Consider the following 22471-nt stretch of genomic DNA (forward strand, 5'->3'; position numbering starts at 1 on the left):
GCTGCCCCCCCTGGCTCGTACGGCTATGCGTAGTGAATACCTATGTGGACAAAATTCCAGTGCAAATTTTCACTGTTAGGGTAACTGGGATATTAAAAAGACCCACTTTTTGCTTTTTTTCATTTCAACTCATGTTTCACATTAAATACCTTCCAATGCTTCAATATTTTGTATTGAAGTTTTCTCAGTTCATAGAGAATCATGTAAGCAACATTTCTACCAAATTTTAAACCAATCAAAAATAGGGTCTTGGTGAGGTTTCAAGATTTTGGAAAATGTGAGTGACAATGTGAACAATGTTGTTTTTTCAATATTTGGCAGAAGTACCGAACTAGTACTACCTGCAAAAAATTGGGTTGTTACCTAATTTAGTGTAACAGTAATAGGGCCTCAAACATGACCAAAAATTAAAAAAATGTGCCTTTTCGACAGACCCTCTCCCAACTAAAAGCTTCATAACTCTCTTGTTTCTCATCAAATTTTGCAGGTGTTCATCATAGCTAAAATAGTGAAAAGGTGTGTAAAGTTCAAGGAAAATCGGAGAGGTTGAATTTCTTAACTGTGTGATTTGACACGGAATGGCCCTATTGTCTTTGTTGAAACGCAAAAGAAACGATATATATATACTATAGAAAGTAAATGTAAAATCAAAAATTTATGTCTAAGGTCTACAAAAACTTGATAAACAATTGCTATGTTGATCAGCCTGTGGTGCCTTATTAAGAGTGTTAATGGGCAACACAAGGGATACAACTCTTGATGCATTAGTTGGTGTGGTTGGTTTTAAATCTTTATCCTCGGACTGACAAACTCTTTGACTGGTTTTTCCTGGCAGTTTTGCATACTTGTAGGCAAAATGAAATGGTCCTTGCAGAAAGACTGCAAGCAGGGTTGGAGAGCCACTCTGAAAATGTGATGGTGTTGCAGCACTATCAAGCATTTATTCTCTGAAGCATTAATCTATTTCTTATTTACTTTAGCGTAGTTTACACTATAGATGTGGTACCATATAAATGTTGTTATTTATTCTCTTATTTCTTTGTCTTATCTATTTTAAGTGTAGCCTACCATTCCTTCAGTGAAAAAAATGTTTTTCAATATCAAAAATGATGATTTTGAAGAATTTAAAAGACCCTGACTTCAAAGTAATGGCTCGCTCTATAGTTCTGACTTTTCAACCCCCTGACTACTGTGAGTTAGCCATGTCAAAATAACGTAACTCCAGGTATCAGGAAATACATGTATCAATGAATGCTTTAAAGTACCGTAAGGAATTTTCAATATTGTTATTCTGTCTTTTTAACATTTTTGTTACAAGGTGTTTTACATATTTTGTAAATTTATGCAACATTAATTACTGGTACTGTCAAAGATGTTAGCTGGATTAGCTGCATACAACAGCTCAAGTTCTGATGAAGAAGATAATTCCAAATCTGCTCCTCCAGTAGAAAAAGCAGTGAAACAAAAGAAGAAAATCTTGGTGCCACGATCTGAAAAACATTCATCTGATGAAGATGATGAGCCTGCACAAAAGAAAGCAAATCTGGGTTTGCAAACTAAAACTGGGTTGGGGCTCTTTGCTAAGCTTCCGGCTCCAAGAAACACAATTGGGGATGGGAAACAGACTAATCGAACTTTTGTGCCATATGTATTTTCCAAAAAAACTGAGCAAAAAAAGGTTACTAAATCTGCCATCTCAAAGACTTTGCAAGTTGTTGATGATGCAGATTCTTCTGGTGATGAAGATGACATAAATTTTTTTTCATTTGTAGAGAAACAATCCAGTGAAACGACTAAAGCAAAGCCAAATGAAACTTCAGGGATTCCTATTACTTCATCTACTTTTTCTGTGAATTCAACACAATCCGCTAACCAGTTGCATTCATCTCCAGAGATTCCAGTTAACGAAATTGCTTCCAATGCTTACCATTCTTCTATAGATCCCAATAGTTACAATTCCTCAAACTATCCCAATTTTCCGCAATCTGCTTCAACATATACCTCAAATCATTCTAATATACAACACAACTCTCATAATTTGAATCCTGTTCAATCTACAGGAAGTAATGTTCCACAACCTATTTCAAACCTAGCAAACGCCGATGATGTTCAACCATGGCAACAAGATGACAGATTTAAAAGACTTCAGGGAAAATCAAATCGGAAAGAAAAAGTGGAATTTATTGAAATTCAAGCAGATACAGCTGTTGAAGGAAATAAAGAACTTTTATTAAAACAAATTTCTGAGGAAAAAAATTTAAATCGAATGTCTCACAGTAAAAAGAAGAATAAAGATATGCCATCATCTCTAAGCAAAAGAAAGCACCAAATGTCTTATTTAATTCATCAAGCGAAAGCACGAGAATTAGAACTAAAGAATTCCTGGGCTGAAGGCCATGCTGCTCGAGATGCGGCCAAAAAGCGATATGGTTTCTAGCAATTACTTAATGAGACATGCCTCAACTTAATATGTCACTTGCTGGTCTAGGCCCAACTTTTATATTAATGGTATGTTGTGACATTCCTAATTGGTACATTTGGAAATAAACCGCTGATGTCGAGATGTGAAGCTGGCATTTATTTTCTGAATGATGAGAGAATGTGTAAGTGTATACAAAAATATAATGCCCTTTGTTCTAAAAGGTTGTTAAGATGAAAGCAACTTGAAAATAATGTTAAACTTGATAATATTTCTATTTCTAGTTGTTTGCAAATTGACATTCTATTCTTTGTACTGACTTTAGTTGTATGCATCGTTATCATTCAACCATAATCATTTATGATATTGTATGCTACTGTTCTTTATGGCTACTGGCACTGCGTATTACTCTTCAGGATAGATTGTGCTTTTGTTCTTGAAGGAATTTTGAAGGAATTCAAATTATCTTGTATATATATATGTTGAATTGTTGATGTTATAGGAAACTATTCAGTTGAGCGTTTTTCAATTGTAACTGATTTTAAGCTTACATAAAATTTTGTGCGGTAGTCTATTGAAACTCATGAAAGCTGCTTATTCCTTTAAACCTAAGGTGACCACCAATATTCACAGTGGTTCCGTACAGAGCTTACCAAACTGTGCCTCTGGGACAGATCTGGGCTACATGTTTAATTGGGACAAATCTTATATGCTCTTTCAATATTTGGCCACGCATGTACAATGTTGTACATTGTACAGTACAATGAAAAGTATATAAGCATGCCTGGTATCGCATCTTCAATTTCTCCAATTAACTTCTTTCCCCACCGGAAGGTATTATTTTTAACTGAAATTTTTTAGTGTAGTAGTAGTAGTCCAGTTTTACTACTACTACACTAAAAAAATCTTCAATTTGTCCAATTAACTTCTTTCCCCACCGGAAGGTATTATTTTTAACTGAAATGTTTTAGTGTACGCTATAATATTGGTTGGCCGTTCTCATTATGGTCGCATTCCTTATGAATCCCTGTCAAGGACACATCAAATTTAGACCTTGATTTATTTTGAGCTTGGTTAGATTTTCATAGCATGAGTTTCCTGAGGCTTGAATTGCGTCATTTTGAATTCTTACCCTGTTTTACAGTTAATTGCAAGACTATGTTTCCAACGTTGCGTACTAGACCAAGTCACCTACAATTCCTACATCGTACAGTATAGAGATGTTTATTGTGTAGTGTCATTTTGCTTGAAGATGGTCTTTACTTTCCTATTCAAACTACACATATTTAAGTTTATTACAATAATATTTACAGAAGTTACTAAAGAAAACATCACATCACAAGATGTCCTTTTCAGGAATAACATACAGTACTGTAAAGTACTTTTACATCTAAAAAAAATACAATGGTTAAATATTAAATAAATGTTAAATATTAAAATTTAATATTTATTATATCCATTGTATTTTGTTTAGATGTAAAAGTACTGTATGTTATTCCTGAAGAGGACATCTTGTGATGTCGAAATCGTTCCAAATTTATTTTTATGTAGTTTTTTGATTTGTGTAATAAACTTAAATATGTTAAATTTGATTGTTATTGGGCTTCATATGCCTATGGTTCAACAAGACAAACTCTCTACCAAAGCTCTGACTTTCCTATTCAAAGCTTCAATATTATGTGTGTACTCGTTTGAGCTAGCTTCTGCAGCATTAGAACAGGAACTTGTGATTCAACTGTGGTTTGTATTACATTTGTTTGAGAATTAGCATCTTTAGCCTAATGCAACGCACTTTATCTTGGACGTCGAACCAGGATTCTCAACCCGCTGAATTAGAAACGCCAAGTTTGGCTGATATCAGACAAATTGGAGCATGCAAGTTCAATGCTTGAAATATTCTGAAGCAAGTTTGAATTAGCTAACTAAACCATCTATATTTCCAACCCTTAGTTGCACTGCGAGAATGCAAGATGCTTTTTATTGTGCCGTATTTTTGAATATTAAATGCTTTCATAGGTGTGTTTCATATTTCGTGCATCATAAATAGGTCAATTATTAGGAAATTAGTTGCGATTGCATGCAGCGTTTCTGAAACCTCGTGTTAAATGCATGGAAGGATCGGATTTTTTCAATACATTTTCCTACGTTGAAGAACCAGAGGAAAAACGAAAAGTGTGTGATAGATGTGGGTAAGGACACATTTGTCCACTGTCCTGCTGTAGTGTAGAGGGTAAATTAAAGATCCAGTTGCTTCATTCAATTTATTAATTTTTACACCATGACAATTTTTTGATGTAAAAATTCTTTTCATGACCTTTCGGATGGCACAGCACTGCAAACGATTTCATAAAAGAGTAATATCTTATGTTGTAATTTTTATGCTCTACATTTTCAGACGACCGGCTTCAGTTTGTCTCTGTGCTTTCTTACCAAGCCTTCCAATCCAACTTGAAAGAACTAAACTTCATATTTTGCAACATCCGAATGAAGAAAACCGGCCACTTCACACTGTCGCCATTTTGAAAGCAGCGTTGGCCGCGAAGTCTTATGAAATTTACAAAGGAAGAAGATTCGGGAAGATAGGATGCCCCCGTATGCATGCAGCATTAGAGGAAGGGAACTGTTACCTCTTGTATCCCAGTGATGCAGCTAAAACGTTAGAAGACGTTGTGTCTGCAAACCATGAAAATAAAAACTATAATCTCATATTGCTGGATGGAACTTGGAAACAAGCCTCTTCTATGTACGCACAAAACGAATTTCTACACTCAATTTGCAAAGTAAGTAGGAAGACTTCGCCCTCGACAGACAGGCTACACTCTCAACATGAAGATTAATCCACGGCCTGTGTCATCTAAATTGGTCGATTATGATAAAGGGCTGAAGAATACTTATGCACCGAAACGTATTTTTGTCACGTTCTATGAAGAATATTGTATTTTTCGTCTTGCACTTATTTTTGAAGTGTGAAGTTACCCGCCTTAGTTAACTGCAGACGACGAATCCATATCTTGGCTCCTTCAACAAGTCAACTTGTTGCTAATGAGTGATGCGGCGTCTTTGCAAATTCGTCGCTAAGCACCGACACTGTTTTCAATGCATTTTAGAATGAATGTAAAAGTCGCATTTTGTTACATTGATAGTTTTATCTCCACACGTATTCCTTTTAACACTTTCATCCATGTTTAGGTAGAGGTGAAACCGGACCACATCAGTGAGTACGTCATACGAACCCAACCCACCGATCGGGCCTTGTCCACGGTCGAGTGCGTGGCGTTGGCTTTGCAGCAGACCGAGCCCCGATCAGACATTAAAGAGGTGATACAGCGATAATAATAATGTAGAAAATTGGCAATGACGAATATCAAGTAAAATTTTCAAGCTCATTGAGATAAAATATTGCAAAATATCTTGTGTGCATAACGAATAGCCTATCGCGTATAATGGACGCGTAGCCATAGGCGCCGACTTTTATTTTTGCACGGGGTGGCGGATAGCACAACATGGCAATCTAAAAAATTTCAAACTGCATGTTTTTGTTTGATTTTTACTAAGCGTGTTTCGTAGATGCAATTGTCTTTTCACACCTGATTTGTAGCTCGATAATTTACAAAGCAACTTTAAAACAAAGCAGAGGAGGTATGTCGTGAATTTTATTGTTATGTTGCTGCTCTGACACTTAACATTTGACAAAAGTATTTTTGCGAACCGCAGCTCTGTCAATCCAACTGTTAATCAACTGGTCAAGTTGTAACCGTGAAGCTTCAGCTTGATAAACATTTAAAATTAGGACGTGGTTCAATCGCTGTTGTGTCATGGTAGATCGTAAGTAGGTTTTTATGCGCCTGAGTACACTAAACGATCGCCTCGCAGGTGGTGGAAGGCAACGATAAGTATATTTTCACAATGCAGACCACGTTTGGAAGCATTAATGAAATTGTTTCATTGCTTGCAAATAGATCAAGCAGTTGCGACATAGTTGCAAATCGGACAGAATGCTCTATCTTTGCATCTATCGTATTCTAGCCACGGGAATTCGCTCTCCCACGATTTTTGATAGCTCCTCCCTTGAACAGCGATTATCGTACTCGGTTCTTTCACCTCCCTGATAATGCTAACGCCTTTTGGCAGTGGCACACTTTCGCTTCGTTCAGGCGTAAAGTCGGCGCCAGTGCGCGTAGCCCATATATGCGAAGTGTTGCTGACCTCTTTCTAGTACCGTATCTTACCGCTGAAGCATTTACAACCTCAGTTAAATTGATAATTCGGATTCATTTTAAAGCTTTTCTTCAAAGTAATATATTTATCTTTAATCGTCGAATATCTTGTTAACGCATATAAGACGTGTCTGGGTCTTTTTAAAAACAAGAAAGAATTTTCATACTGCTCGTTAATTCAGTTGGTACTGTCATTTGAATTGCATGTTCCTTTTATGTCAGGGCATTGCAATATTTAGTACTTTGCAAACACAGCATAGGTCTAAAAAAAGGTAGAAGCGACAAAGCGCATATGTGACTTCCCTTTTTGTCGCTTCTTCATTTGACAAATATGTAGATGATTTTAAGCTGCCTTACAAAACGCGTGGGCTTGCTGATGACGAAATCAAGTACTATTTGTAGTCTAGGCGCAGGCGGGTACGTTATTGCAGCGCACTCACTAGACACGAGAAAGTAAGCTAAAGAGGCAAACCAATGCACGGCGCTTCATTATCGGCCGCGTCGAACGTGGAACCTGTGCACGCTAACAGCTAACTTGCCGTCGTACCAGCTTTGCTCATGGTGCGTGTGGATTGGTGTTGCCCGTCAGTCAACATGTATATCACTAACTTAGCGTAGTTCGTCATAGCACATGACTGGGGAACTATGTTCCGAAAGCCAGTACAATTCGCTATTACCACAGCGAACTCTCAGCATCAGGCTAAAACAGGTCCCTAAAATCTACATTGTGAAGTAAGCAACGATCATGCTGCTAAAAGCGAAACTCAATCAATTAGCGTAGTTCGTTTATCATCGGAATGTATCTTCTCGTTTCAGATTCTTTTAAAACCATTGCGGGAATTATGTAGGTTCCAGCTTGACTGTGGAGCGTCGATTCATCAAAGCAAAGAATTTATTGCCAATAACCAGGAAAAGGAAACATGACCCAGGGACAATTAGTTTGACATGTCGGAACCCAACACATGTGGGACTTTTGAACACTATTATTTGAATTGAATCTTTCTTTCATGCAACAGACAAGTTGTTTTTTTTTCAGTGTACGTATCATATCGTACATGGTTTTACTATGTTGGAAGGTCACAAGTGCTGGTGTTGACCAGGTATCGAACAACTTAGTGTCACTGTTCACGCTGCAATATTCGTCGAGTGATGTCTTTGCTTGTTAGCCTTTTGCTAAATTTTTGTAAAGTGTCACCGCAAATGAATATCACATTCTTATCACTATTGCCTACGTTTCCATGAGACAGCTCTTTTAAAGCTCAATGCAGCAAAGCTAATTCACAGCAACTTTAAATCGTCAGATTCTGCACATTCTCGCACTGCTGGTCGTCAGCTTTCTAGGTTCAGTAGAAAATATTTATTTTACGATAACGATAAAAAAAAAATTGCATTGACCGCATTGCAACACGCACTTTGGCCAAACTATTGTACCGTAAAATTGATGACATGTGAGCAACGATGTGTTTTGTAAAAAAAAATATGTCATCGCAATGTCCTTTTATATTGATTCAACGTCTCTGCAGACTTTCTTACATTTCACGTTGAAGTAACGTACAAATAATTGCGTCGCTTTGCAAGAGATTGTCGCAAGTTTTATATTTGGCTGGTAATCTCGTAAACCGACAATTAAACATTCATTGGTCTATGGCTATGCTCTATAGTCTAGTTCTAGTCGTTTAAGCGCAACCAAACATTAATGACATGACGTAATCAATCATTGACCATAATATTGAACATACACGTACTATACGAGCTTAAAGCTTCCGTCAACGTACATTGCGATCTAAGTTTTCACTTCGTTGGTCAGAAGTTTGAAACTCCATTTCACACACAAGTTTGCGGTGCTTGGAAATAATAACCCCGTCCGCCCAGGTTTAAAAATATTTTATCTACACTATAAATAAATACAACTGCTATCACAAAGTTAATGAGATTCAAGCTCATGTCTCCTGTATAAAAATAAAAATCTTTCTTTAATGAATAGTGCTTAATAAAAGTATTTAAAACATACCCGCTAGAAAGCATTATGCTCCAAGGCACAGTAGATTTAAAACGTTTACCGCACAAACAGAATAAAGTACCACATTTTTAAACAAGTAAAAACGGTTAAATGTTGTTTTGCTTTTTATACCCAATCAATGGACATTTCAGCTTTAAACTTAGTACACCCCAATCCCTGACCGGTATATTTAATGTGCATTACCTAGGAAAAAACTGAAGTAAAATGCTCAAAAATGTTTTTCATGACAACTAGTAGACATAGTCTGGTCTCAATAATACTGGTTTGAAAAACAGATTTATCATTGTGTGTGTTGAAATCATTTTAGGGTCATTCCATGCCAAATGAGCAAATGGGTTACACCACATGTCATAGATTTTATCGAAATTTGGCATACTTGTAGAATGTAGATGAGAAATATTAAGAATGCAAAAAAAAATTTCGAAAATTTTAAATATTAGTAGAGTTATGGTCATTAGAAAATTCACCATTTTTGCCTGTTCCGCTTCAGTGATTTTGTCCAATTTCTTATATTTATAATTTCTTAACCTGTGATCAAACAAAATGGCTGAAAATTGCTAGACAGACATTTTAAGACCCAAGGAATCCAAAAATGTAAATTAAAACGTTGACAGAGAACTTCTTGATATGATTATAAAGGTTTCAATTTGCTACATGCATTTTTCGGAGGCCAAACTTTGGGGGCCTATAAAAAAATGGGTATAAAAATTAAGAACTGAAATTCACATATTTTATACTTATATCAATACTCTTTCATGTCAAATAAAAAATATAAATTAATTTTGATAAGTACAGTACTATGATAAAAGCTAAATTTTCTGACTTGCAAATTTTGTACTTTTTTACACTCATTGTTCAAGATTTTTGTCTATGACATCACAATTTACATTATTGCTTGTTGATGACATCACAATTTACATATTGTTATGTCATCTATATTTTTGGACTCCTTGGGTCTTAAAATGTCTGTCTAGCAATTTTCAGCCATATTGTATGATCGTAGGCTAAGAAATTAGAAATATGACAAGAAATTAGACAAAATCACTGAAGCGGAACAGGAAAAATGGTGATTTTTCCAACGACCATAACTCCACCAATGTTTAAAATTTTTTTTGCATTCTTAACATTTCTTTGACATCTACAAGTATGCCAATTTTCAATAAAATCTATGACATGTGGTACAATTTTACTAAAAAATTTGCTCATTTGGCATGGAATGACCCTTCAACAAAATGCCGGTAATTTAAAATGTTGAGAGTTCAGCTTCCTTCAAAATGATCAAATAATCTAATGCATAGCAGTAAAATCCCCATGAATTTCAAAGTTAATTAGAAGTAACTGCAGAACATGGTATGATTGAATGGACGACTACGCTGTTCATCAGTTCAATGTTCTTTCCTTCCTTATCAGCACGGTAGTCAATGAACATGTCTTTGAAAGCCAGAAAGTCAGTAAAAGTAAGGAACATATCAAATATCTCATCAGTGATCTCCGCTCTGTGTGCCTGCAAAGAAGCAACAAACTTCTCGATGGAAAAAGCAGGAATTTTTTGCTTCAACTCTTCAACTAAATACCGTTCGATGATTTCTCCATATTCTCGGAAGATGTCGGTGTAAATAAACTTATTTTCTTCGGTATCTTCAAATTCATGATAGTATTTCTCCATGAAATTGTGTTGGATCATTTGAAATTCGAGGCTTATTACAATAGCTTCGATTGCCCCAATAATCTCATCAAATGTCTCTTCAGGAGAATTATGTTGGTGATCAGATGGCATCTCAACATCATCAATAAAATCAAATGAAGCCATTAGATTACTGATATTTTACACCTTCAAACAAAAGCAAAGGTTTAGTCTTGGTTTCAACTCATAGCCTATATGACATTTTCAATCTTAAATTAAGTTCGGTCACCTCATAAATCCTGGTTTCAGCGCCACCAACAAATTAAACAACAAAAATGACGGAAATAAAGGTGAGAACGTTTCACAACTCGTAGCATGGTAAACTTTAACACAGCATTTGGTTTTAAAACAAGTATGATACTGTTTATCATAAAACATGTAAAAGGTTTATCTCGAAAGCTACACTCCATAAAAACACAACAATTGTGATGTGTTAAAGTTACCTTTGCATTACTCATCGCTTTAGTACAATTTTAAATAATAATACAGCGCTGTATAACATCGCAAACATGGGTTGATCATGTCGTTTTTTTCAAGGCAACAGCTTCAGTGCAGCTTAGTACATCAGTCCCTGAATTCCATTCCTTAGCTGAGTACCAAGCAGGAATAAATTCTGTAACATTTTTAAAAGGTCTTTGATATGACCCGACAGGGCATCGAACCAATGCCTACCGACACTGCGGCGGACACTGAGCCGGTATGCATGCGAGCAGTGTGGCAAGTTGAGCTACAATGGCTCGACGAGTGGTCACACAATAAGCTGACTACAGAATCTTGGGAAAGTGATTTAAATAACGTTAATTGTCGTGTGGAATGAGGATACAACAAGTAACCTAGAAACATTGTATAATTGTGCAAATGTCAGTATTTCCTGAAAATAATAATGTACGATTTGTCGGAATGGCTCGTTTCGGTGAGTCCGATTCAGTGAGTCTGATCCTTATTCGGTGATTTTTTGAATTTTTTTTTTAATTATCGGGTACCGTAGCCTAATTATCATTGCCCTTTTAGGGTTAGGTTTAGGGCTTAAGGGTTAGAAACTCACCGAATAGTAGCAGACCCACGATTTGTAGCACAACGAAAGGGTGAACAATAATTTATTGAGCTATAACGCAAAAATATATATCTAGATCCTAACATAGAATTAGAATTGATAAATTTCATGGTTTTGTACATGAAGAAATGAATATTCAGCAGCAGAGATTCCTAACGCGGAGTGCACGGACACCCAAGGAGTGTGCGACTACAAAAAATGGGAAGTGAAGTGGTAAAAAAATATAACCTGTAATGATGATTGAGAATGACTATACTATAGAGTAGACTATATTTTATAGAATAGATGACCAAGAAATGTATACGGTAACAACAATAGGCCCATGGTTGACAGAAGATTCACCGTTTGTAACTACAGAATGTGAGGCCTGGTTTGGAATTACAGTATCTACAATTCATTTGCTCACTGTGCAATCAAATTAAACGCTTACCTGGTTAGCATAATAAAAACATTCTAAAACAGTATGAAGAATCAGGTTAATTGCGTACAGCATCAAAATTTCACAACCGGTAGGCTACTTGAAGTTCAATTAAATTGAAAGCACAATTGCTCAAGCTCTATTAAATAAGTATATTTGCTTCGATGCAAATAAAAAGCTGTGTTGTTGTGAAAACATCAACGAATAGGTTAAATCAGGACGGTAGAGTCGAATAGGAGAATGCTTGAAGAAAAATGTGAACTATGGTGTGAACAATTTGCGGCGATTGACCAATGATACTGCATTTCTTGAAATAGTTTGCATATACAAAACTGCACATATATATAACAAAATAAACGTTAGCCTACATTGTATACTATAGCCTAGTTATCACTTCTTTAATACAACTGCAAATTATATTTTAAAGGATAAAAACATTCAAACAGTGCTGAGTAAAGTCAACTTGACTACATATTTTTTGATACAAATTATATAACACAATCATAGTCTATCAAATGTATTTTCATTTTTCTGTAGCCTAGCTAGACCAGTGTTTTTCAACCTTTCATACCATGGAACACTTTTTAAAAAAATTTGCCCGACACCACACAAAACTTAAGATTTAAATAGTGTTGGAGTAAACAAAAAATTCAATCTTAGTTCAGTCAAGGTGATATTTGGACCTGTTTTGCAATTGTTGTGATGAAATGTAAACTACAACAGTAATATTTTTATAATCAAGCCTAGCTTACACAGAATTAGTGCAAACCAACAAACACTTCTGAAACTAGTGTTCTGCAAAACATCACTTGAAAATCACTGGTCTGACTATGAGGAAAGGGGTTGGAAAGTTTGCTGCTGATAGTCAGCACAACTATTGATCATGGAACTAGAACCACCTCTCCAGCGTAAATTGACATAAAAGACATTAGTACCTGGGTAAAAAACTTAAAAAATACATAGGCATTATGCCAGGACATTCAATAAATGCAAATGTTACATCATAACTTTGTAAGTGATTTATAGTAAACACAAATTTATATTTCCTTGAGCCATGTGTTGGTAATTGGTATGGTATGCTAATTGTATGACAGACACCTGTTCCTAGTTTAGGATACTTGATCAGTGAAAGATGCTGGCCGAAAGGTGAAGGATAAAAATACCAATTACTTGCAACATGCTACGTTGCCTGGCGGAATGGCCCGATTCGGTGAGTCCGATCCCTTAACGGGGGATTTTTTCAATTTTTTTTTTTAATTATCGGGTACCGTGGCCTAATTATCATTGCCGTTTTAGGGTTAGGGGTTAGGAGTTAGGGTTAGGGGTTAGAGGTTAGGAACTCACCGAATCAGACTCACCGAATAGTAGCAGACCCTTGCCTGGATTATAGTTGCAAGAAAAAAGTTTAACATGATATGTTTTGTGTGCAGTCTCATTTTATTATGATAGTTGCTTTGGTTAGCACTTTGATCGTACTGATACAAAAATTCAATTGGAATACATCCCTATACCATTAGCTATCTAATTCTTGATCAATCAATATAAAGTTACAATCGTAATTTGATCTTTACAAATATAAAATTTTTAGCTTTGAAGAAAACCAAATGCTTTTCATTCTCATTAGTGACTAGAGTACTATACTCTGCATATATTTCGACACAGTGTTGCTGAAAGTTTTTGTTTAACAAAATATTATCAAGTTTGCTTTCCAAGCTCCATCTTTCGCTGGAGTGCTGCAGTGCTGTGGTAAATAAATGAATCAAATATTCCGGCTACAGTAAAAACTCCTCCTATGATTGCACAAACAGATGTTAAAAAGTGAAGAAACGAACGTCTTTTTTCAGAGTATTTCACCATCATCGGAGATAACTCATATGATACAAATAGCCCAGCCATGCGATTTGATACCGCTCCATTACTTGAAGGACTTTTGATACTTTGATGACGAGTCACAGAAAATTGATTGGTTTTTAACGTTTTTCCTTCTATATCTACGTATGTGGTAGGCACAATTTTGATATAATAATGATAAGCACTATCTGCATATGGAGCAATGACTTCAAGGTTGTCAAGAGGATGAATCTGTCCAGGGTATTTCCCTCCGCCAAATGATAAATGATTGATTGTATGCGAAACATTTATATTTGATTTGTCACCAAATCCTGCTATATCATGCACATGCCTATGACCAACTTCAAAGCTATTTCCAGGAGAAATATGAAAGTCACCTGCAACTTTATTCACTTCTAAATGGCCATAGAGCAAGCAGCCTTCCTTCCCAACTTTAAAATCAACATCCTTTCCAGTACCATCACGTTTGCATTGAGGCATAGAAGTATAAGCATCTGTAGGAAAAGCCCAGCCTTTCCTTCTGTAAGCTTCTTTTACTTGCTGACAGGTATTACAGCAGGAAAGTTTATTCGTTTCAGCTCCAAAGCAACTTTCACATCGATTTGGATCTAAATCCGATGCTTGTATTGTTTTGTTGACAATTCCAAGATTATCAATTAGTTCTGCCTTCTCATCAACAAAACTGCCATCTTTGTTTAATCGTTGCTTTAACAATGTATGAGCTATATCAATTTGACGCTGCCCTGACACATCAATTGCATCCAAACTAACCAATCCACATGGTAGCTTTGGCAGGGTGATATTTAAATTAATTTTCAACTTATCCCCTTGTGACATGTCAACATATAAGTCAGGTTGCACTTCCAGACTTAAATAGTAACTTACTTCGGAAAACATCAACAAGGTCATGAAGCATCCTGCAAGTATTGTCACTGTTGCACCAGAAAAGGTTTTAATTCTGAAATCTTCCAAGGTCTTTGGATATGCATCAAACTGCCTTAATCTTCTTGAGAAAGCTTCCCAGTTACCTTGCATTCTTAAAAGAGCAAAAATTAAACAAAAACTAGACACAAAAAAATGAACTCTGACAACAATGCAATCAAAAATGTACCCGGTAGGTAAGTGGATAAGAAGATCAGAGTGAAGGTTATAGGATGCAACCTAGTTCGTACCATGAACAGTTCGTACCTTAAAAAGATCGAGAAAAAAAATAAAAAAAGCCGAAGTCGCTGATCAATCGCAGTTTCCGCAATCATTTTAAAATTTTCCCCCTGAAAAGATAGAGAGAAAAAATAGCTCAAAACCGAAGTCCGCTGATCGCAGTTTCCGCAAACATTATTCCGCAGTTTCCGCTAACTCTAACCATAGAATAATCTATGCTCTAACCCTCACTGCTCGCAGTTTCCGCAAACATTTTTCCGCAGTTTCCGTTAACCCTTACCCTAATTCTAACCATAGAGTAATCTATGCTCTAACCCTCGGAATGGCCCGTTTCGGTGAGTCCGATTCGGTGAGTCCGATCCCTTAACGGGGGATTTTTTCAATTTTTTTTTTTAAATTATCGGGTACCGTAGCCTAATTATCATTGCCGTTTTAGGGTTAGGGGTTAGGAGTTAGGGGTTAGAGGTTAGGAACTGACCGAATCAGACTCACCGAATCGGACTCACCGAATAGTAGCAGACCCCTAACCCTCGCTGATCGCAGTTTCCGCAAACATTTTTCCGCAGTTTCCGCAAATAATTTTTCGCAGTTTCCGCTAACCTTTACTCTAACCATACAGTAATCTATGCTCAAACCCTCGCTCATCGCAGTTTCCGCAAACATTTTTCCGCAGTTTCCGCTAACCCTAACCCTCGAGTTTGTTTCAAATTGTTTGGGGAAACTCCGATCAGCGACTTCGGCTTTGTGCTATTAAGCTGCAATCAGCGACTTCGGCTTTTTTTAATTTTTTTTATCGATCTTTTCAGGGTACGAACTGACTGTACGAATGGTTCAAGGTACGAACTAGGTTGCACCCAAGGTTATACACCAGCTCTAGACTAAATAAATACAGCACCACATATCACATAAATGTAATCATTAAATTTGACAATTTGTTTTTTGCCGTCAGAATATAATAAACACAGTTTAGTTACAGAAATTACAACTGTTATGATTGCCTTATCAAGACATAGCTTCTGAGACTGTGGTCCCATTGCACATGTACATAATGCTGCCTTTTTTTTTGTCGACTCTTTAAGTCTTTAACTTCATAATAAAAAGATAGCTTTAATAGCCTTATAATTTGGAGCTTCTAGTATCAACCAGTAGGCTATTTTTTCGCAAACTTATCAATGTTTCTTCAATCATGAGTATCGATACTCTAATTAAGTTCATTTGTTAAAGTTTTTCAGCTGTATAATATTAGATATATTTAGAACTTTTAGATGAATTTTCATTCTGAATGTATCATTTTCAAAATGAAATTGCAAACAATCTTTGCAACATGACTGATAACACTGCATTGTTTCAAACTTTTTCCGATGCTAATTTTGCAGTAAAACAACAAATATGGTTGTCATTGAGATTGTGTGCATAACTACGCCTACCCTCAATAAGAACAGCTATATATATACACACCGTACACACCGACACACCGTACACACCATACACACCGACACCGTATACTAATTGAAGTCATTTGGATGCAACCTAGTTCGTACCCTGAACAGTTCGTACCTTCAGTTCGTACCCTGAAAAGATCAAGAGAAAAAATTAAAAAAAGCGGAAGTCGCTGATCGCAGTTTCCGCAAACATTTTAAAGTTTTCCCCCTGAAAAGATCGAGAGAAAGATAGCACAAAGCCGAAGTCGCTGATCGCAGTTTCCGCTAACCCTCACCTTAACGCTAACCCTCGCTGATCGCAGTTTCCGCAAACATTTTTCTGCACTTTCCGCTAACCCTAACTCTTACCATAGGGCATAGACTAATCTATGCTCTAACCCTCGCTGATCGCACTTTCTGCAAATATTTTTCCGCAGTTTCCGCTAACCCTCGAGTTGTTTGCGGAAACTCCGATCAGCTACTTCGGCTTTGTGCTATTAAACAGCGATCAGCGACTTGGGCTTTTTTAATTTTTCTCTCGATCTTTTCAGGGTACGAACTGTTCAGGGTACGAACTAGGTTGCACCACCCAAGTCATTTTACTGTCCTTATATCGTTTCTGTACTGTACCGTATATATATACTTTGCTGCAGCCCACAAACTGAACAGATTTTCTTATTCTTGAGTAATAAGTAGACCCTGATGTCTTAAACTCTGTTCTGCTTTCTCGATGTTTTTTTTTTTCTTTTTTGTTGTTGTTTTTGTTTGTGTTTTTTTTTTCCGTACTATTAATCCAATTATATACGGTACTGTATCCAGTAAAACAACCCATGTGGGGACGTTTTACCTTGACTTAGATAACCGCATGGTTTTTTCAGTGCCTCCATGGTGTAGTACCGGTAGTTTTCATATTAAAAAAAAGCGATTTGTTACCATACCGTACCATATATCTCCTGATGTGTACCGTACATTGAGAATGAATGTAGAGCTTTGCCGAAACAAACTTGATTGATTGATGTAATTGTTTTACTTAATTCTGTTTTCAATTCAATTCAATTTATTTTTTGCTGCTGGCGCAAACATGTACTAAACATCAAAGTAAACATACGAAGTTGACACCAACAAAAGGGAAAGATGGCAAAACCCAAAAGTTTAAAATATACATTGATAAAACAGTGTTACCACTATCTTAAAATTGCACAGCCACCAAACCTAGAAGCGAAATAAAAAAAAAAACTTTTTTTTTGGGAAAATAGTCCTACAATTACAATTAACACTTACAAGTGCAAGGGCGATTAAACTTTTTAACACAAAGAAAAAAATCCAAAAGGTGACAAATTTCCTGAACTTTCGCTTTGTGAGTCATCAAAAGCATTTAAAAAAAGGCTGTGGCTATTCTTACAACATATTGTAAAAATAGCCTCAGAGGCTATTCTTACAAGCACCACTCAAGCATTACGTTTGACATCAATATGCGCTCATGCGTGATCTGGAACTGGTATACAAGTCGCCACCCTGGTTAAAAAGGCGATGACGTCACACAGGAGGAATCCACCATAAAATGGTGGAAAAGTGGGGTGAAATTAGTCAACCATGACAAAAAACAGCATGCAAGTGTTCGCTTTTACCTAATAGCTATGTAACACAGGCCCGAAAAACACCACATATCTCCTTAGAAAAGAGTTAAACTTGACCAAGTTTAACTATTTATCCGAAGAATACTTCTAAAGATACCAGCATTTAATCAATAATATATCTTTGTCGTTTCTGCTTCGATTTTTACAATTGAACCATTGCTGGAAAGCGCAAGCTATCGTTTATCCAAATTAAGGTCAGCCAGACTCTAAAAGTTAAAAATATTTCTTAGGTAAAGAGTTGAACTTGACCGACTTTAACCATTTATCCCAAAAATACTTGTAAAGATACCAGCATTTAATAAACGCTAATCTAAAGAACATATCTCTGTCTATTGACAAGCAAAAGTTGAGGTTGATAGCTTTTTCACAAAGCGAGCAACCGGGCTTCAAACACAAGCAAATAGCGCCCGATGACTCGTTGCATTTCCGAATCGAAGCAAGTATACAAGTCTCCCCGGTCTGCGATCATTATATGTCTTTATTAAATTAGTTGTAACACGGCCTACTAGAACACGGCCAAATATGTTGCTATTTGAGGAAATTTCTAAGAGTCTGAATTGTTACAATCATAGCTATGACAAACCTGTCATCTTCCCATTTCCAAAAGTTAGTAAAATAAGCAATATTTGTACCTAGACATATGTTTGGCTTGCTTAACCGGAGATTAGGTATGTATGTTAAGCACAACTTATGCAATAACAATGTAAAATATGTAAGATTTTTCAACTGCAACCTGGAGATAGTATCGTTTGGTGTGTCGCTTTTGGTGAAATTGCATGTTTCATTTAAAATATCAAGGATTTTTTCTGAATTCTGTGTTGTAAGCGGTTCATTTGATGTCCTAATTTAAATTTTAGTTTGTTTTGTTTTCCACCAAGTTTAATTTTGCAAGTAAAATGTGGCTATTGGCAAAAAATCCTGCTATACAAAAAACCTAACGACTGTATGATGAGACTACCTCCAGGATGGAGTTGGAAAATTTTTACATATTTTACATTATTATTGCATAAGTTGTGCTTAACATAAGTATCTAATCTCTGGTAAAACAAGCCAATAATATGTCTAGATACAAATATTGCTCATTTTACTTACTTTTGGAAATGGGAAGATGACAGGTTTGTCATAGCTATGATTATAACAATTCAGACTCTTAGAAATTTCCTCAAATAGCAACATATTTGGCCGTGTTCTAGTAGGCCGTGGTTGTAAGTTGCTTGTTTCTGCTTCGATTTTTACAATTGAACCATTGCTGGAAAGCACAAGCTATCGTCTATCCAAATTAAGGTCAGCCAGACTCTAAAAGTTAAAAATATTTCTTAGGTAAAGAGTTGAACTTGACCGACTTTAACCATTTATCCCACAAATATTTTTAAAGATAACAGCATTTAATAAACGCTAATCTAAACAACATATCTCAGTCTATTGACAAGCAAAAGTTGAGGTTGATAGCTTTTTCACAAAGCGAGCAACCGGGCTTCAAACACAAGCAAATAGCGCCAGATGACTCGTTGCATTTCCGAAAAGCTAGGCTATTTACAAAAAGTGAATACCGCACATGTTAAACAAAAACTGTACATATTTTGAGCACAGCACAGTAACTGTTAGGCCAGATCATCACCCATGTGTCCCTCCTCTCCTAGATGAGACCTGCCATTTGTCCTCGCAACCCTTTTTGTTTCCCGACCAAACTGAGAAGTTTAGAGTTTCGTTATTTGTTGGATGCAAATAGACGCATGCTTACATTTTTGACCACCTTAAAACACTAAACCAGTTTCTGCTCGACATAGCCTACAGTGTTCAATTTTTGTCCCAGGAATCAACTCTTCAAGCAATACTTTCCCTACTTTGTGTGCACTAACATCCTAATTTATATGCCATTGTTAACAATTGCGATATTCGTGAATTCATTTGAGGCTTTGGGTACCGGAATTAATATACTTATTTGAACTAGCAAATTCAATCCACAACACTTTCCACTAGGCTGTTACTTAACACTAAGCACGCATATGCGCTGCGATTTGTGGCCGTGTTAGCAACTGAAAAAAAGCCCTGGTGTGAAGATCACAGATTTGTTCAAAATGTGAGCTCAGTAGCCTATTACTGTGCTTGCAACTGCATGGTGCTATCAACGTGCAAAACAACTCGGCTCCAGGTCCCCTGCGGTCACAGACACGCATATTATCCCTGAATAGGGGGGTATCGCGTTTGCCATTCGCTCATTGTCGCCTGGTTTGATTGCAAACAAGTCTGTTCTATGTAGTTGCTTTCCTCATTGCGTCCAGTATGTCAGCACAATTGCTTTATCATCGCGAACGCCATTGTCACTTTTCCTCATCCACCTTTCCCAGGCTTGTTCGCGATGAAAGGCACAGAGTAGCACGTAGCAATCTGCGGAACAAGAAGTCGTGGGCACTGAGTGGTAAAGTACAGTAGCAACTTAACAGTGACGACACAAATGCATGAGCAATGGAGACAGCACACAAGCAACGAAAATGTTAATGCAATTCACTAACTTGAAAAAACGCTTTCGATGGCCTTGATTTCCGCCTCACATTTATCGGTCATGAAAAACGAAGGGTTCCAGTTTTCTGACCACCCTTTTACAACAGAAAGTGCTTCTGCTATGTCCGAAGCTTGTTCATTTTGGATAATAAACGTAGCAACAACCTGGTAACCAACATTCGTTCTGACGCAAAGAAAAAATAGAGGAAGGGAATACTTGGACGTCTTGTAAGTTGCATCCAAGAGGCAAATGCCTTGGCCGCAACGATGCAACAATCGTATTATCTTCATCTAAAGTTACAATCAACTAAATTTTCATCTTATGATAGTAGCCTACAGAAATAATATACGGTACTGTACGTAACATTGAAAACCACCAAGCCTACTACGTGAATATGGTAAAAAATAAATTGTCTCAAAAAGATTGGTTGTGACCCAAACCCTGCCTTTGGTTACCGCTGGACATGTCACTTGGTCCAATCAATAACACCACATAGGCGTATGGATTTGGCACACTAGATGGAAAAAATACAAAAGAGGTCAGTGAAGTAGGCTAGGCTACTTTGAATCAACAAAGCTTTTACACCTGAAAACTGAGTGTCTTTAAGAAACGAGATGAAAAGTTGATGAAACAGAACACATTTACATATGTTTATAGCATTTTTTGCAGTTAGTAAACCGTTTCCTCTTTTATGATGCCTAACCTCCACTTTGGTGAAAACACTGTGCTTTGCAGAAACCTTTTCAGAATCTTTGTCAACAAAGAAAAGGCTTATTATTGTAGTATGAATATCAACACTTAGTACACTAGTGAATTACAATGACAGGATGTTAAAAATCAACATTAACATGGCACCGTATGCTCGTTTCTGAACAACAACAAGCTTCGTTCCTGCTTTTGCTTCGTACTCTTCAATGGATCTCATGGCATCTTCAACTGAAGCCAACCACTTTCAACAATAAACAATTGATTTTTTACTGTTATAAACTTATGGATCTTCATCACCCATTTTTTGCCATAAGAAATCAAAGCATTTATGCCATAGCCTAAGATTACAGTGAAGAAATGTAAATACTACACACATGCAACAAATCTGGATTTAGCGAGTATAAGGTAGCTGATAGTTTGAAGCTCCAGTTTTTCTTCTTTCCTTCTACTATAAGTACTTCACCACATTTAGGTTTGTTTTATTCTGATGACAGCTCCTGATGAGTCAGTCAAAAAAAAACTGCAGCTTCGAGCTACCTTTTACTTGCTATTTTCAAGTTCTGTACCACCATTTGCTATGAAAGAGTTCAACATACGTATACTAATTGTGTTAAGTTGGAAACAGTAAAATAGTTGAATATTGATGAACTGTTGAAGGTCTTGTTGGACCGTAGTATATTGCAGCAACTACATTACAAACCTGTACTAGTCCATGACTTTCAGCCAGCTCTCCCAAAGAATGTTAAATGTCCTAAATGCATCAGAACTTTTAATGCCAGGATTGGACTCATTAGTCATTCAAGAACACATCGTTAGCGTTTTATGTGAGGACCATTGAAGAAACGATTTTTATCAAATGTTACAAGTTTCAAGCATAACGCGTCAAGGCCAATAAGTCTTTTCGTAGTTCATGGTTTACATAACCTTGGTTTAATTGACAAAGCGAGATTGCAGTATCACCTGAACATTCAATGTCACTTCTCCATAAGGTTGCATTTCCTGCAGAACCAAGACTTCGTTTTTGGCGGCATTGTTCTACCAAGACATCTCAGATGGTGCCAATCCAGACACGAGTCGCACATGATGCTGTCGCCTGCATCAAGATCTAAATAACAGGAGATGCACAACCAGCGGCCTTTATTTCGCAAAGTGGTCAGTAGGTTCTCCATCAACGTCCAACCGTCAAAAGAAAAATGTCTTCGCACAGAAGCAATGGCAATGTTTTCATCTAAACACTTCATTGGAATTCTTTCGGGCAACGTTTCAATTTCATTTTCTTCGATCAGTCGATCGCTGAATGGACGCAAGACCTCTTCTACTACCTCAGAATCGACAAACCAACTGAGTATTGCTGAAAAATATGACCATGGGTGACTTT

General features: G+C 36.6%; 4 protein-coding genes and 1 pseudogene across 4 annotated transcripts; 2 read left to right on the top strand and 3 right to left on the bottom strand.

Annotated features, from left to right (window-relative positions):
* Positions 1–1326: 1326 nt before the first annotated feature.
* LOC145775087 (proline-rich protein PRCC-like) lies at positions 1327–3730 on the top strand. Its single transcript, XM_082586284.1, has one exon. It carries the CDS (start codon positions 1373–1375, stop codon positions 2435–2437), a length of 1065 nt encoding a protein of 354 aa, XP_082442410.1. The 5' UTR covers positions 1327–1372; the 3' UTR covers positions 2438–3730.
* Positions 3731–3881: 151 nt separating this feature from the next.
* On the top strand, positions 3882–7860 carry LOC145775088 (tRNA-uridine aminocarboxypropyltransferase 2-like). The gene is made up of 4 exons (XM_082586286.1): positions 3882–4608; positions 4815–5199; positions 5609–5737; positions 7453–7860. Exons 1-4 carry the CDS (start codon positions 4529–4531, stop codon positions 7558–7560), a joined length of 702 nt encoding a protein of 233 aa, XP_082442412.1. The 5' UTR covers positions 3882–4528; the 3' UTR covers positions 7561–7860.
* An 87-nt stretch (positions 7861–7947) lies between these two features.
* On the bottom strand, positions 7948–10481 carry LOC145775089 (ADP-ribosylation factor-like protein 2-binding protein pseudogene; annotated as a pseudogene).
* A 3026-nt stretch (positions 10482–13507) lies between these two features.
* Positions 13508–14698, bottom strand: LOC145776313 (endoplasmic reticulum-Golgi intermediate compartment protein 3-like). The gene has a single exon (XM_082587713.1). It carries the CDS (start codon positions 14696–14698, stop codon positions 13508–13510), a length of 1191 nt encoding a protein of 396 aa, XP_082443839.1.
* Positions 14699–20080: 5382 nt separating this feature from the next.
* On the bottom strand, positions 20081–20675 carry LOC145776274 (uncharacterized). The gene is made up of 2 exons (XM_082587676.1): positions 20396–20675; positions 20081–20270 (listed from the first exon to the last, which is right to left on the bottom strand). Exons 1-2 carry the CDS (start codon positions 20673–20675, stop codon positions 20152–20154), a joined length of 399 nt encoding a protein of 132 aa, XP_082443802.1. The 3' UTR covers positions 20081–20151.
* Positions 20676–22471: the final 1796 nt, after the last annotated feature.

This window comes from Aplidium turbinatum, chromosome 8 (assembly GCF_918807975.1).
Source record: "Aplidium turbinatum chromosome 8, kaAplTurb1.1, whole genome shotgun sequence".
NCBI classification, from domain to species: domain Eukaryota; kingdom Metazoa; phylum Chordata; class Ascidiacea; order Aplousobranchia; family Polyclinidae; genus Aplidium; species Aplidium turbinatum.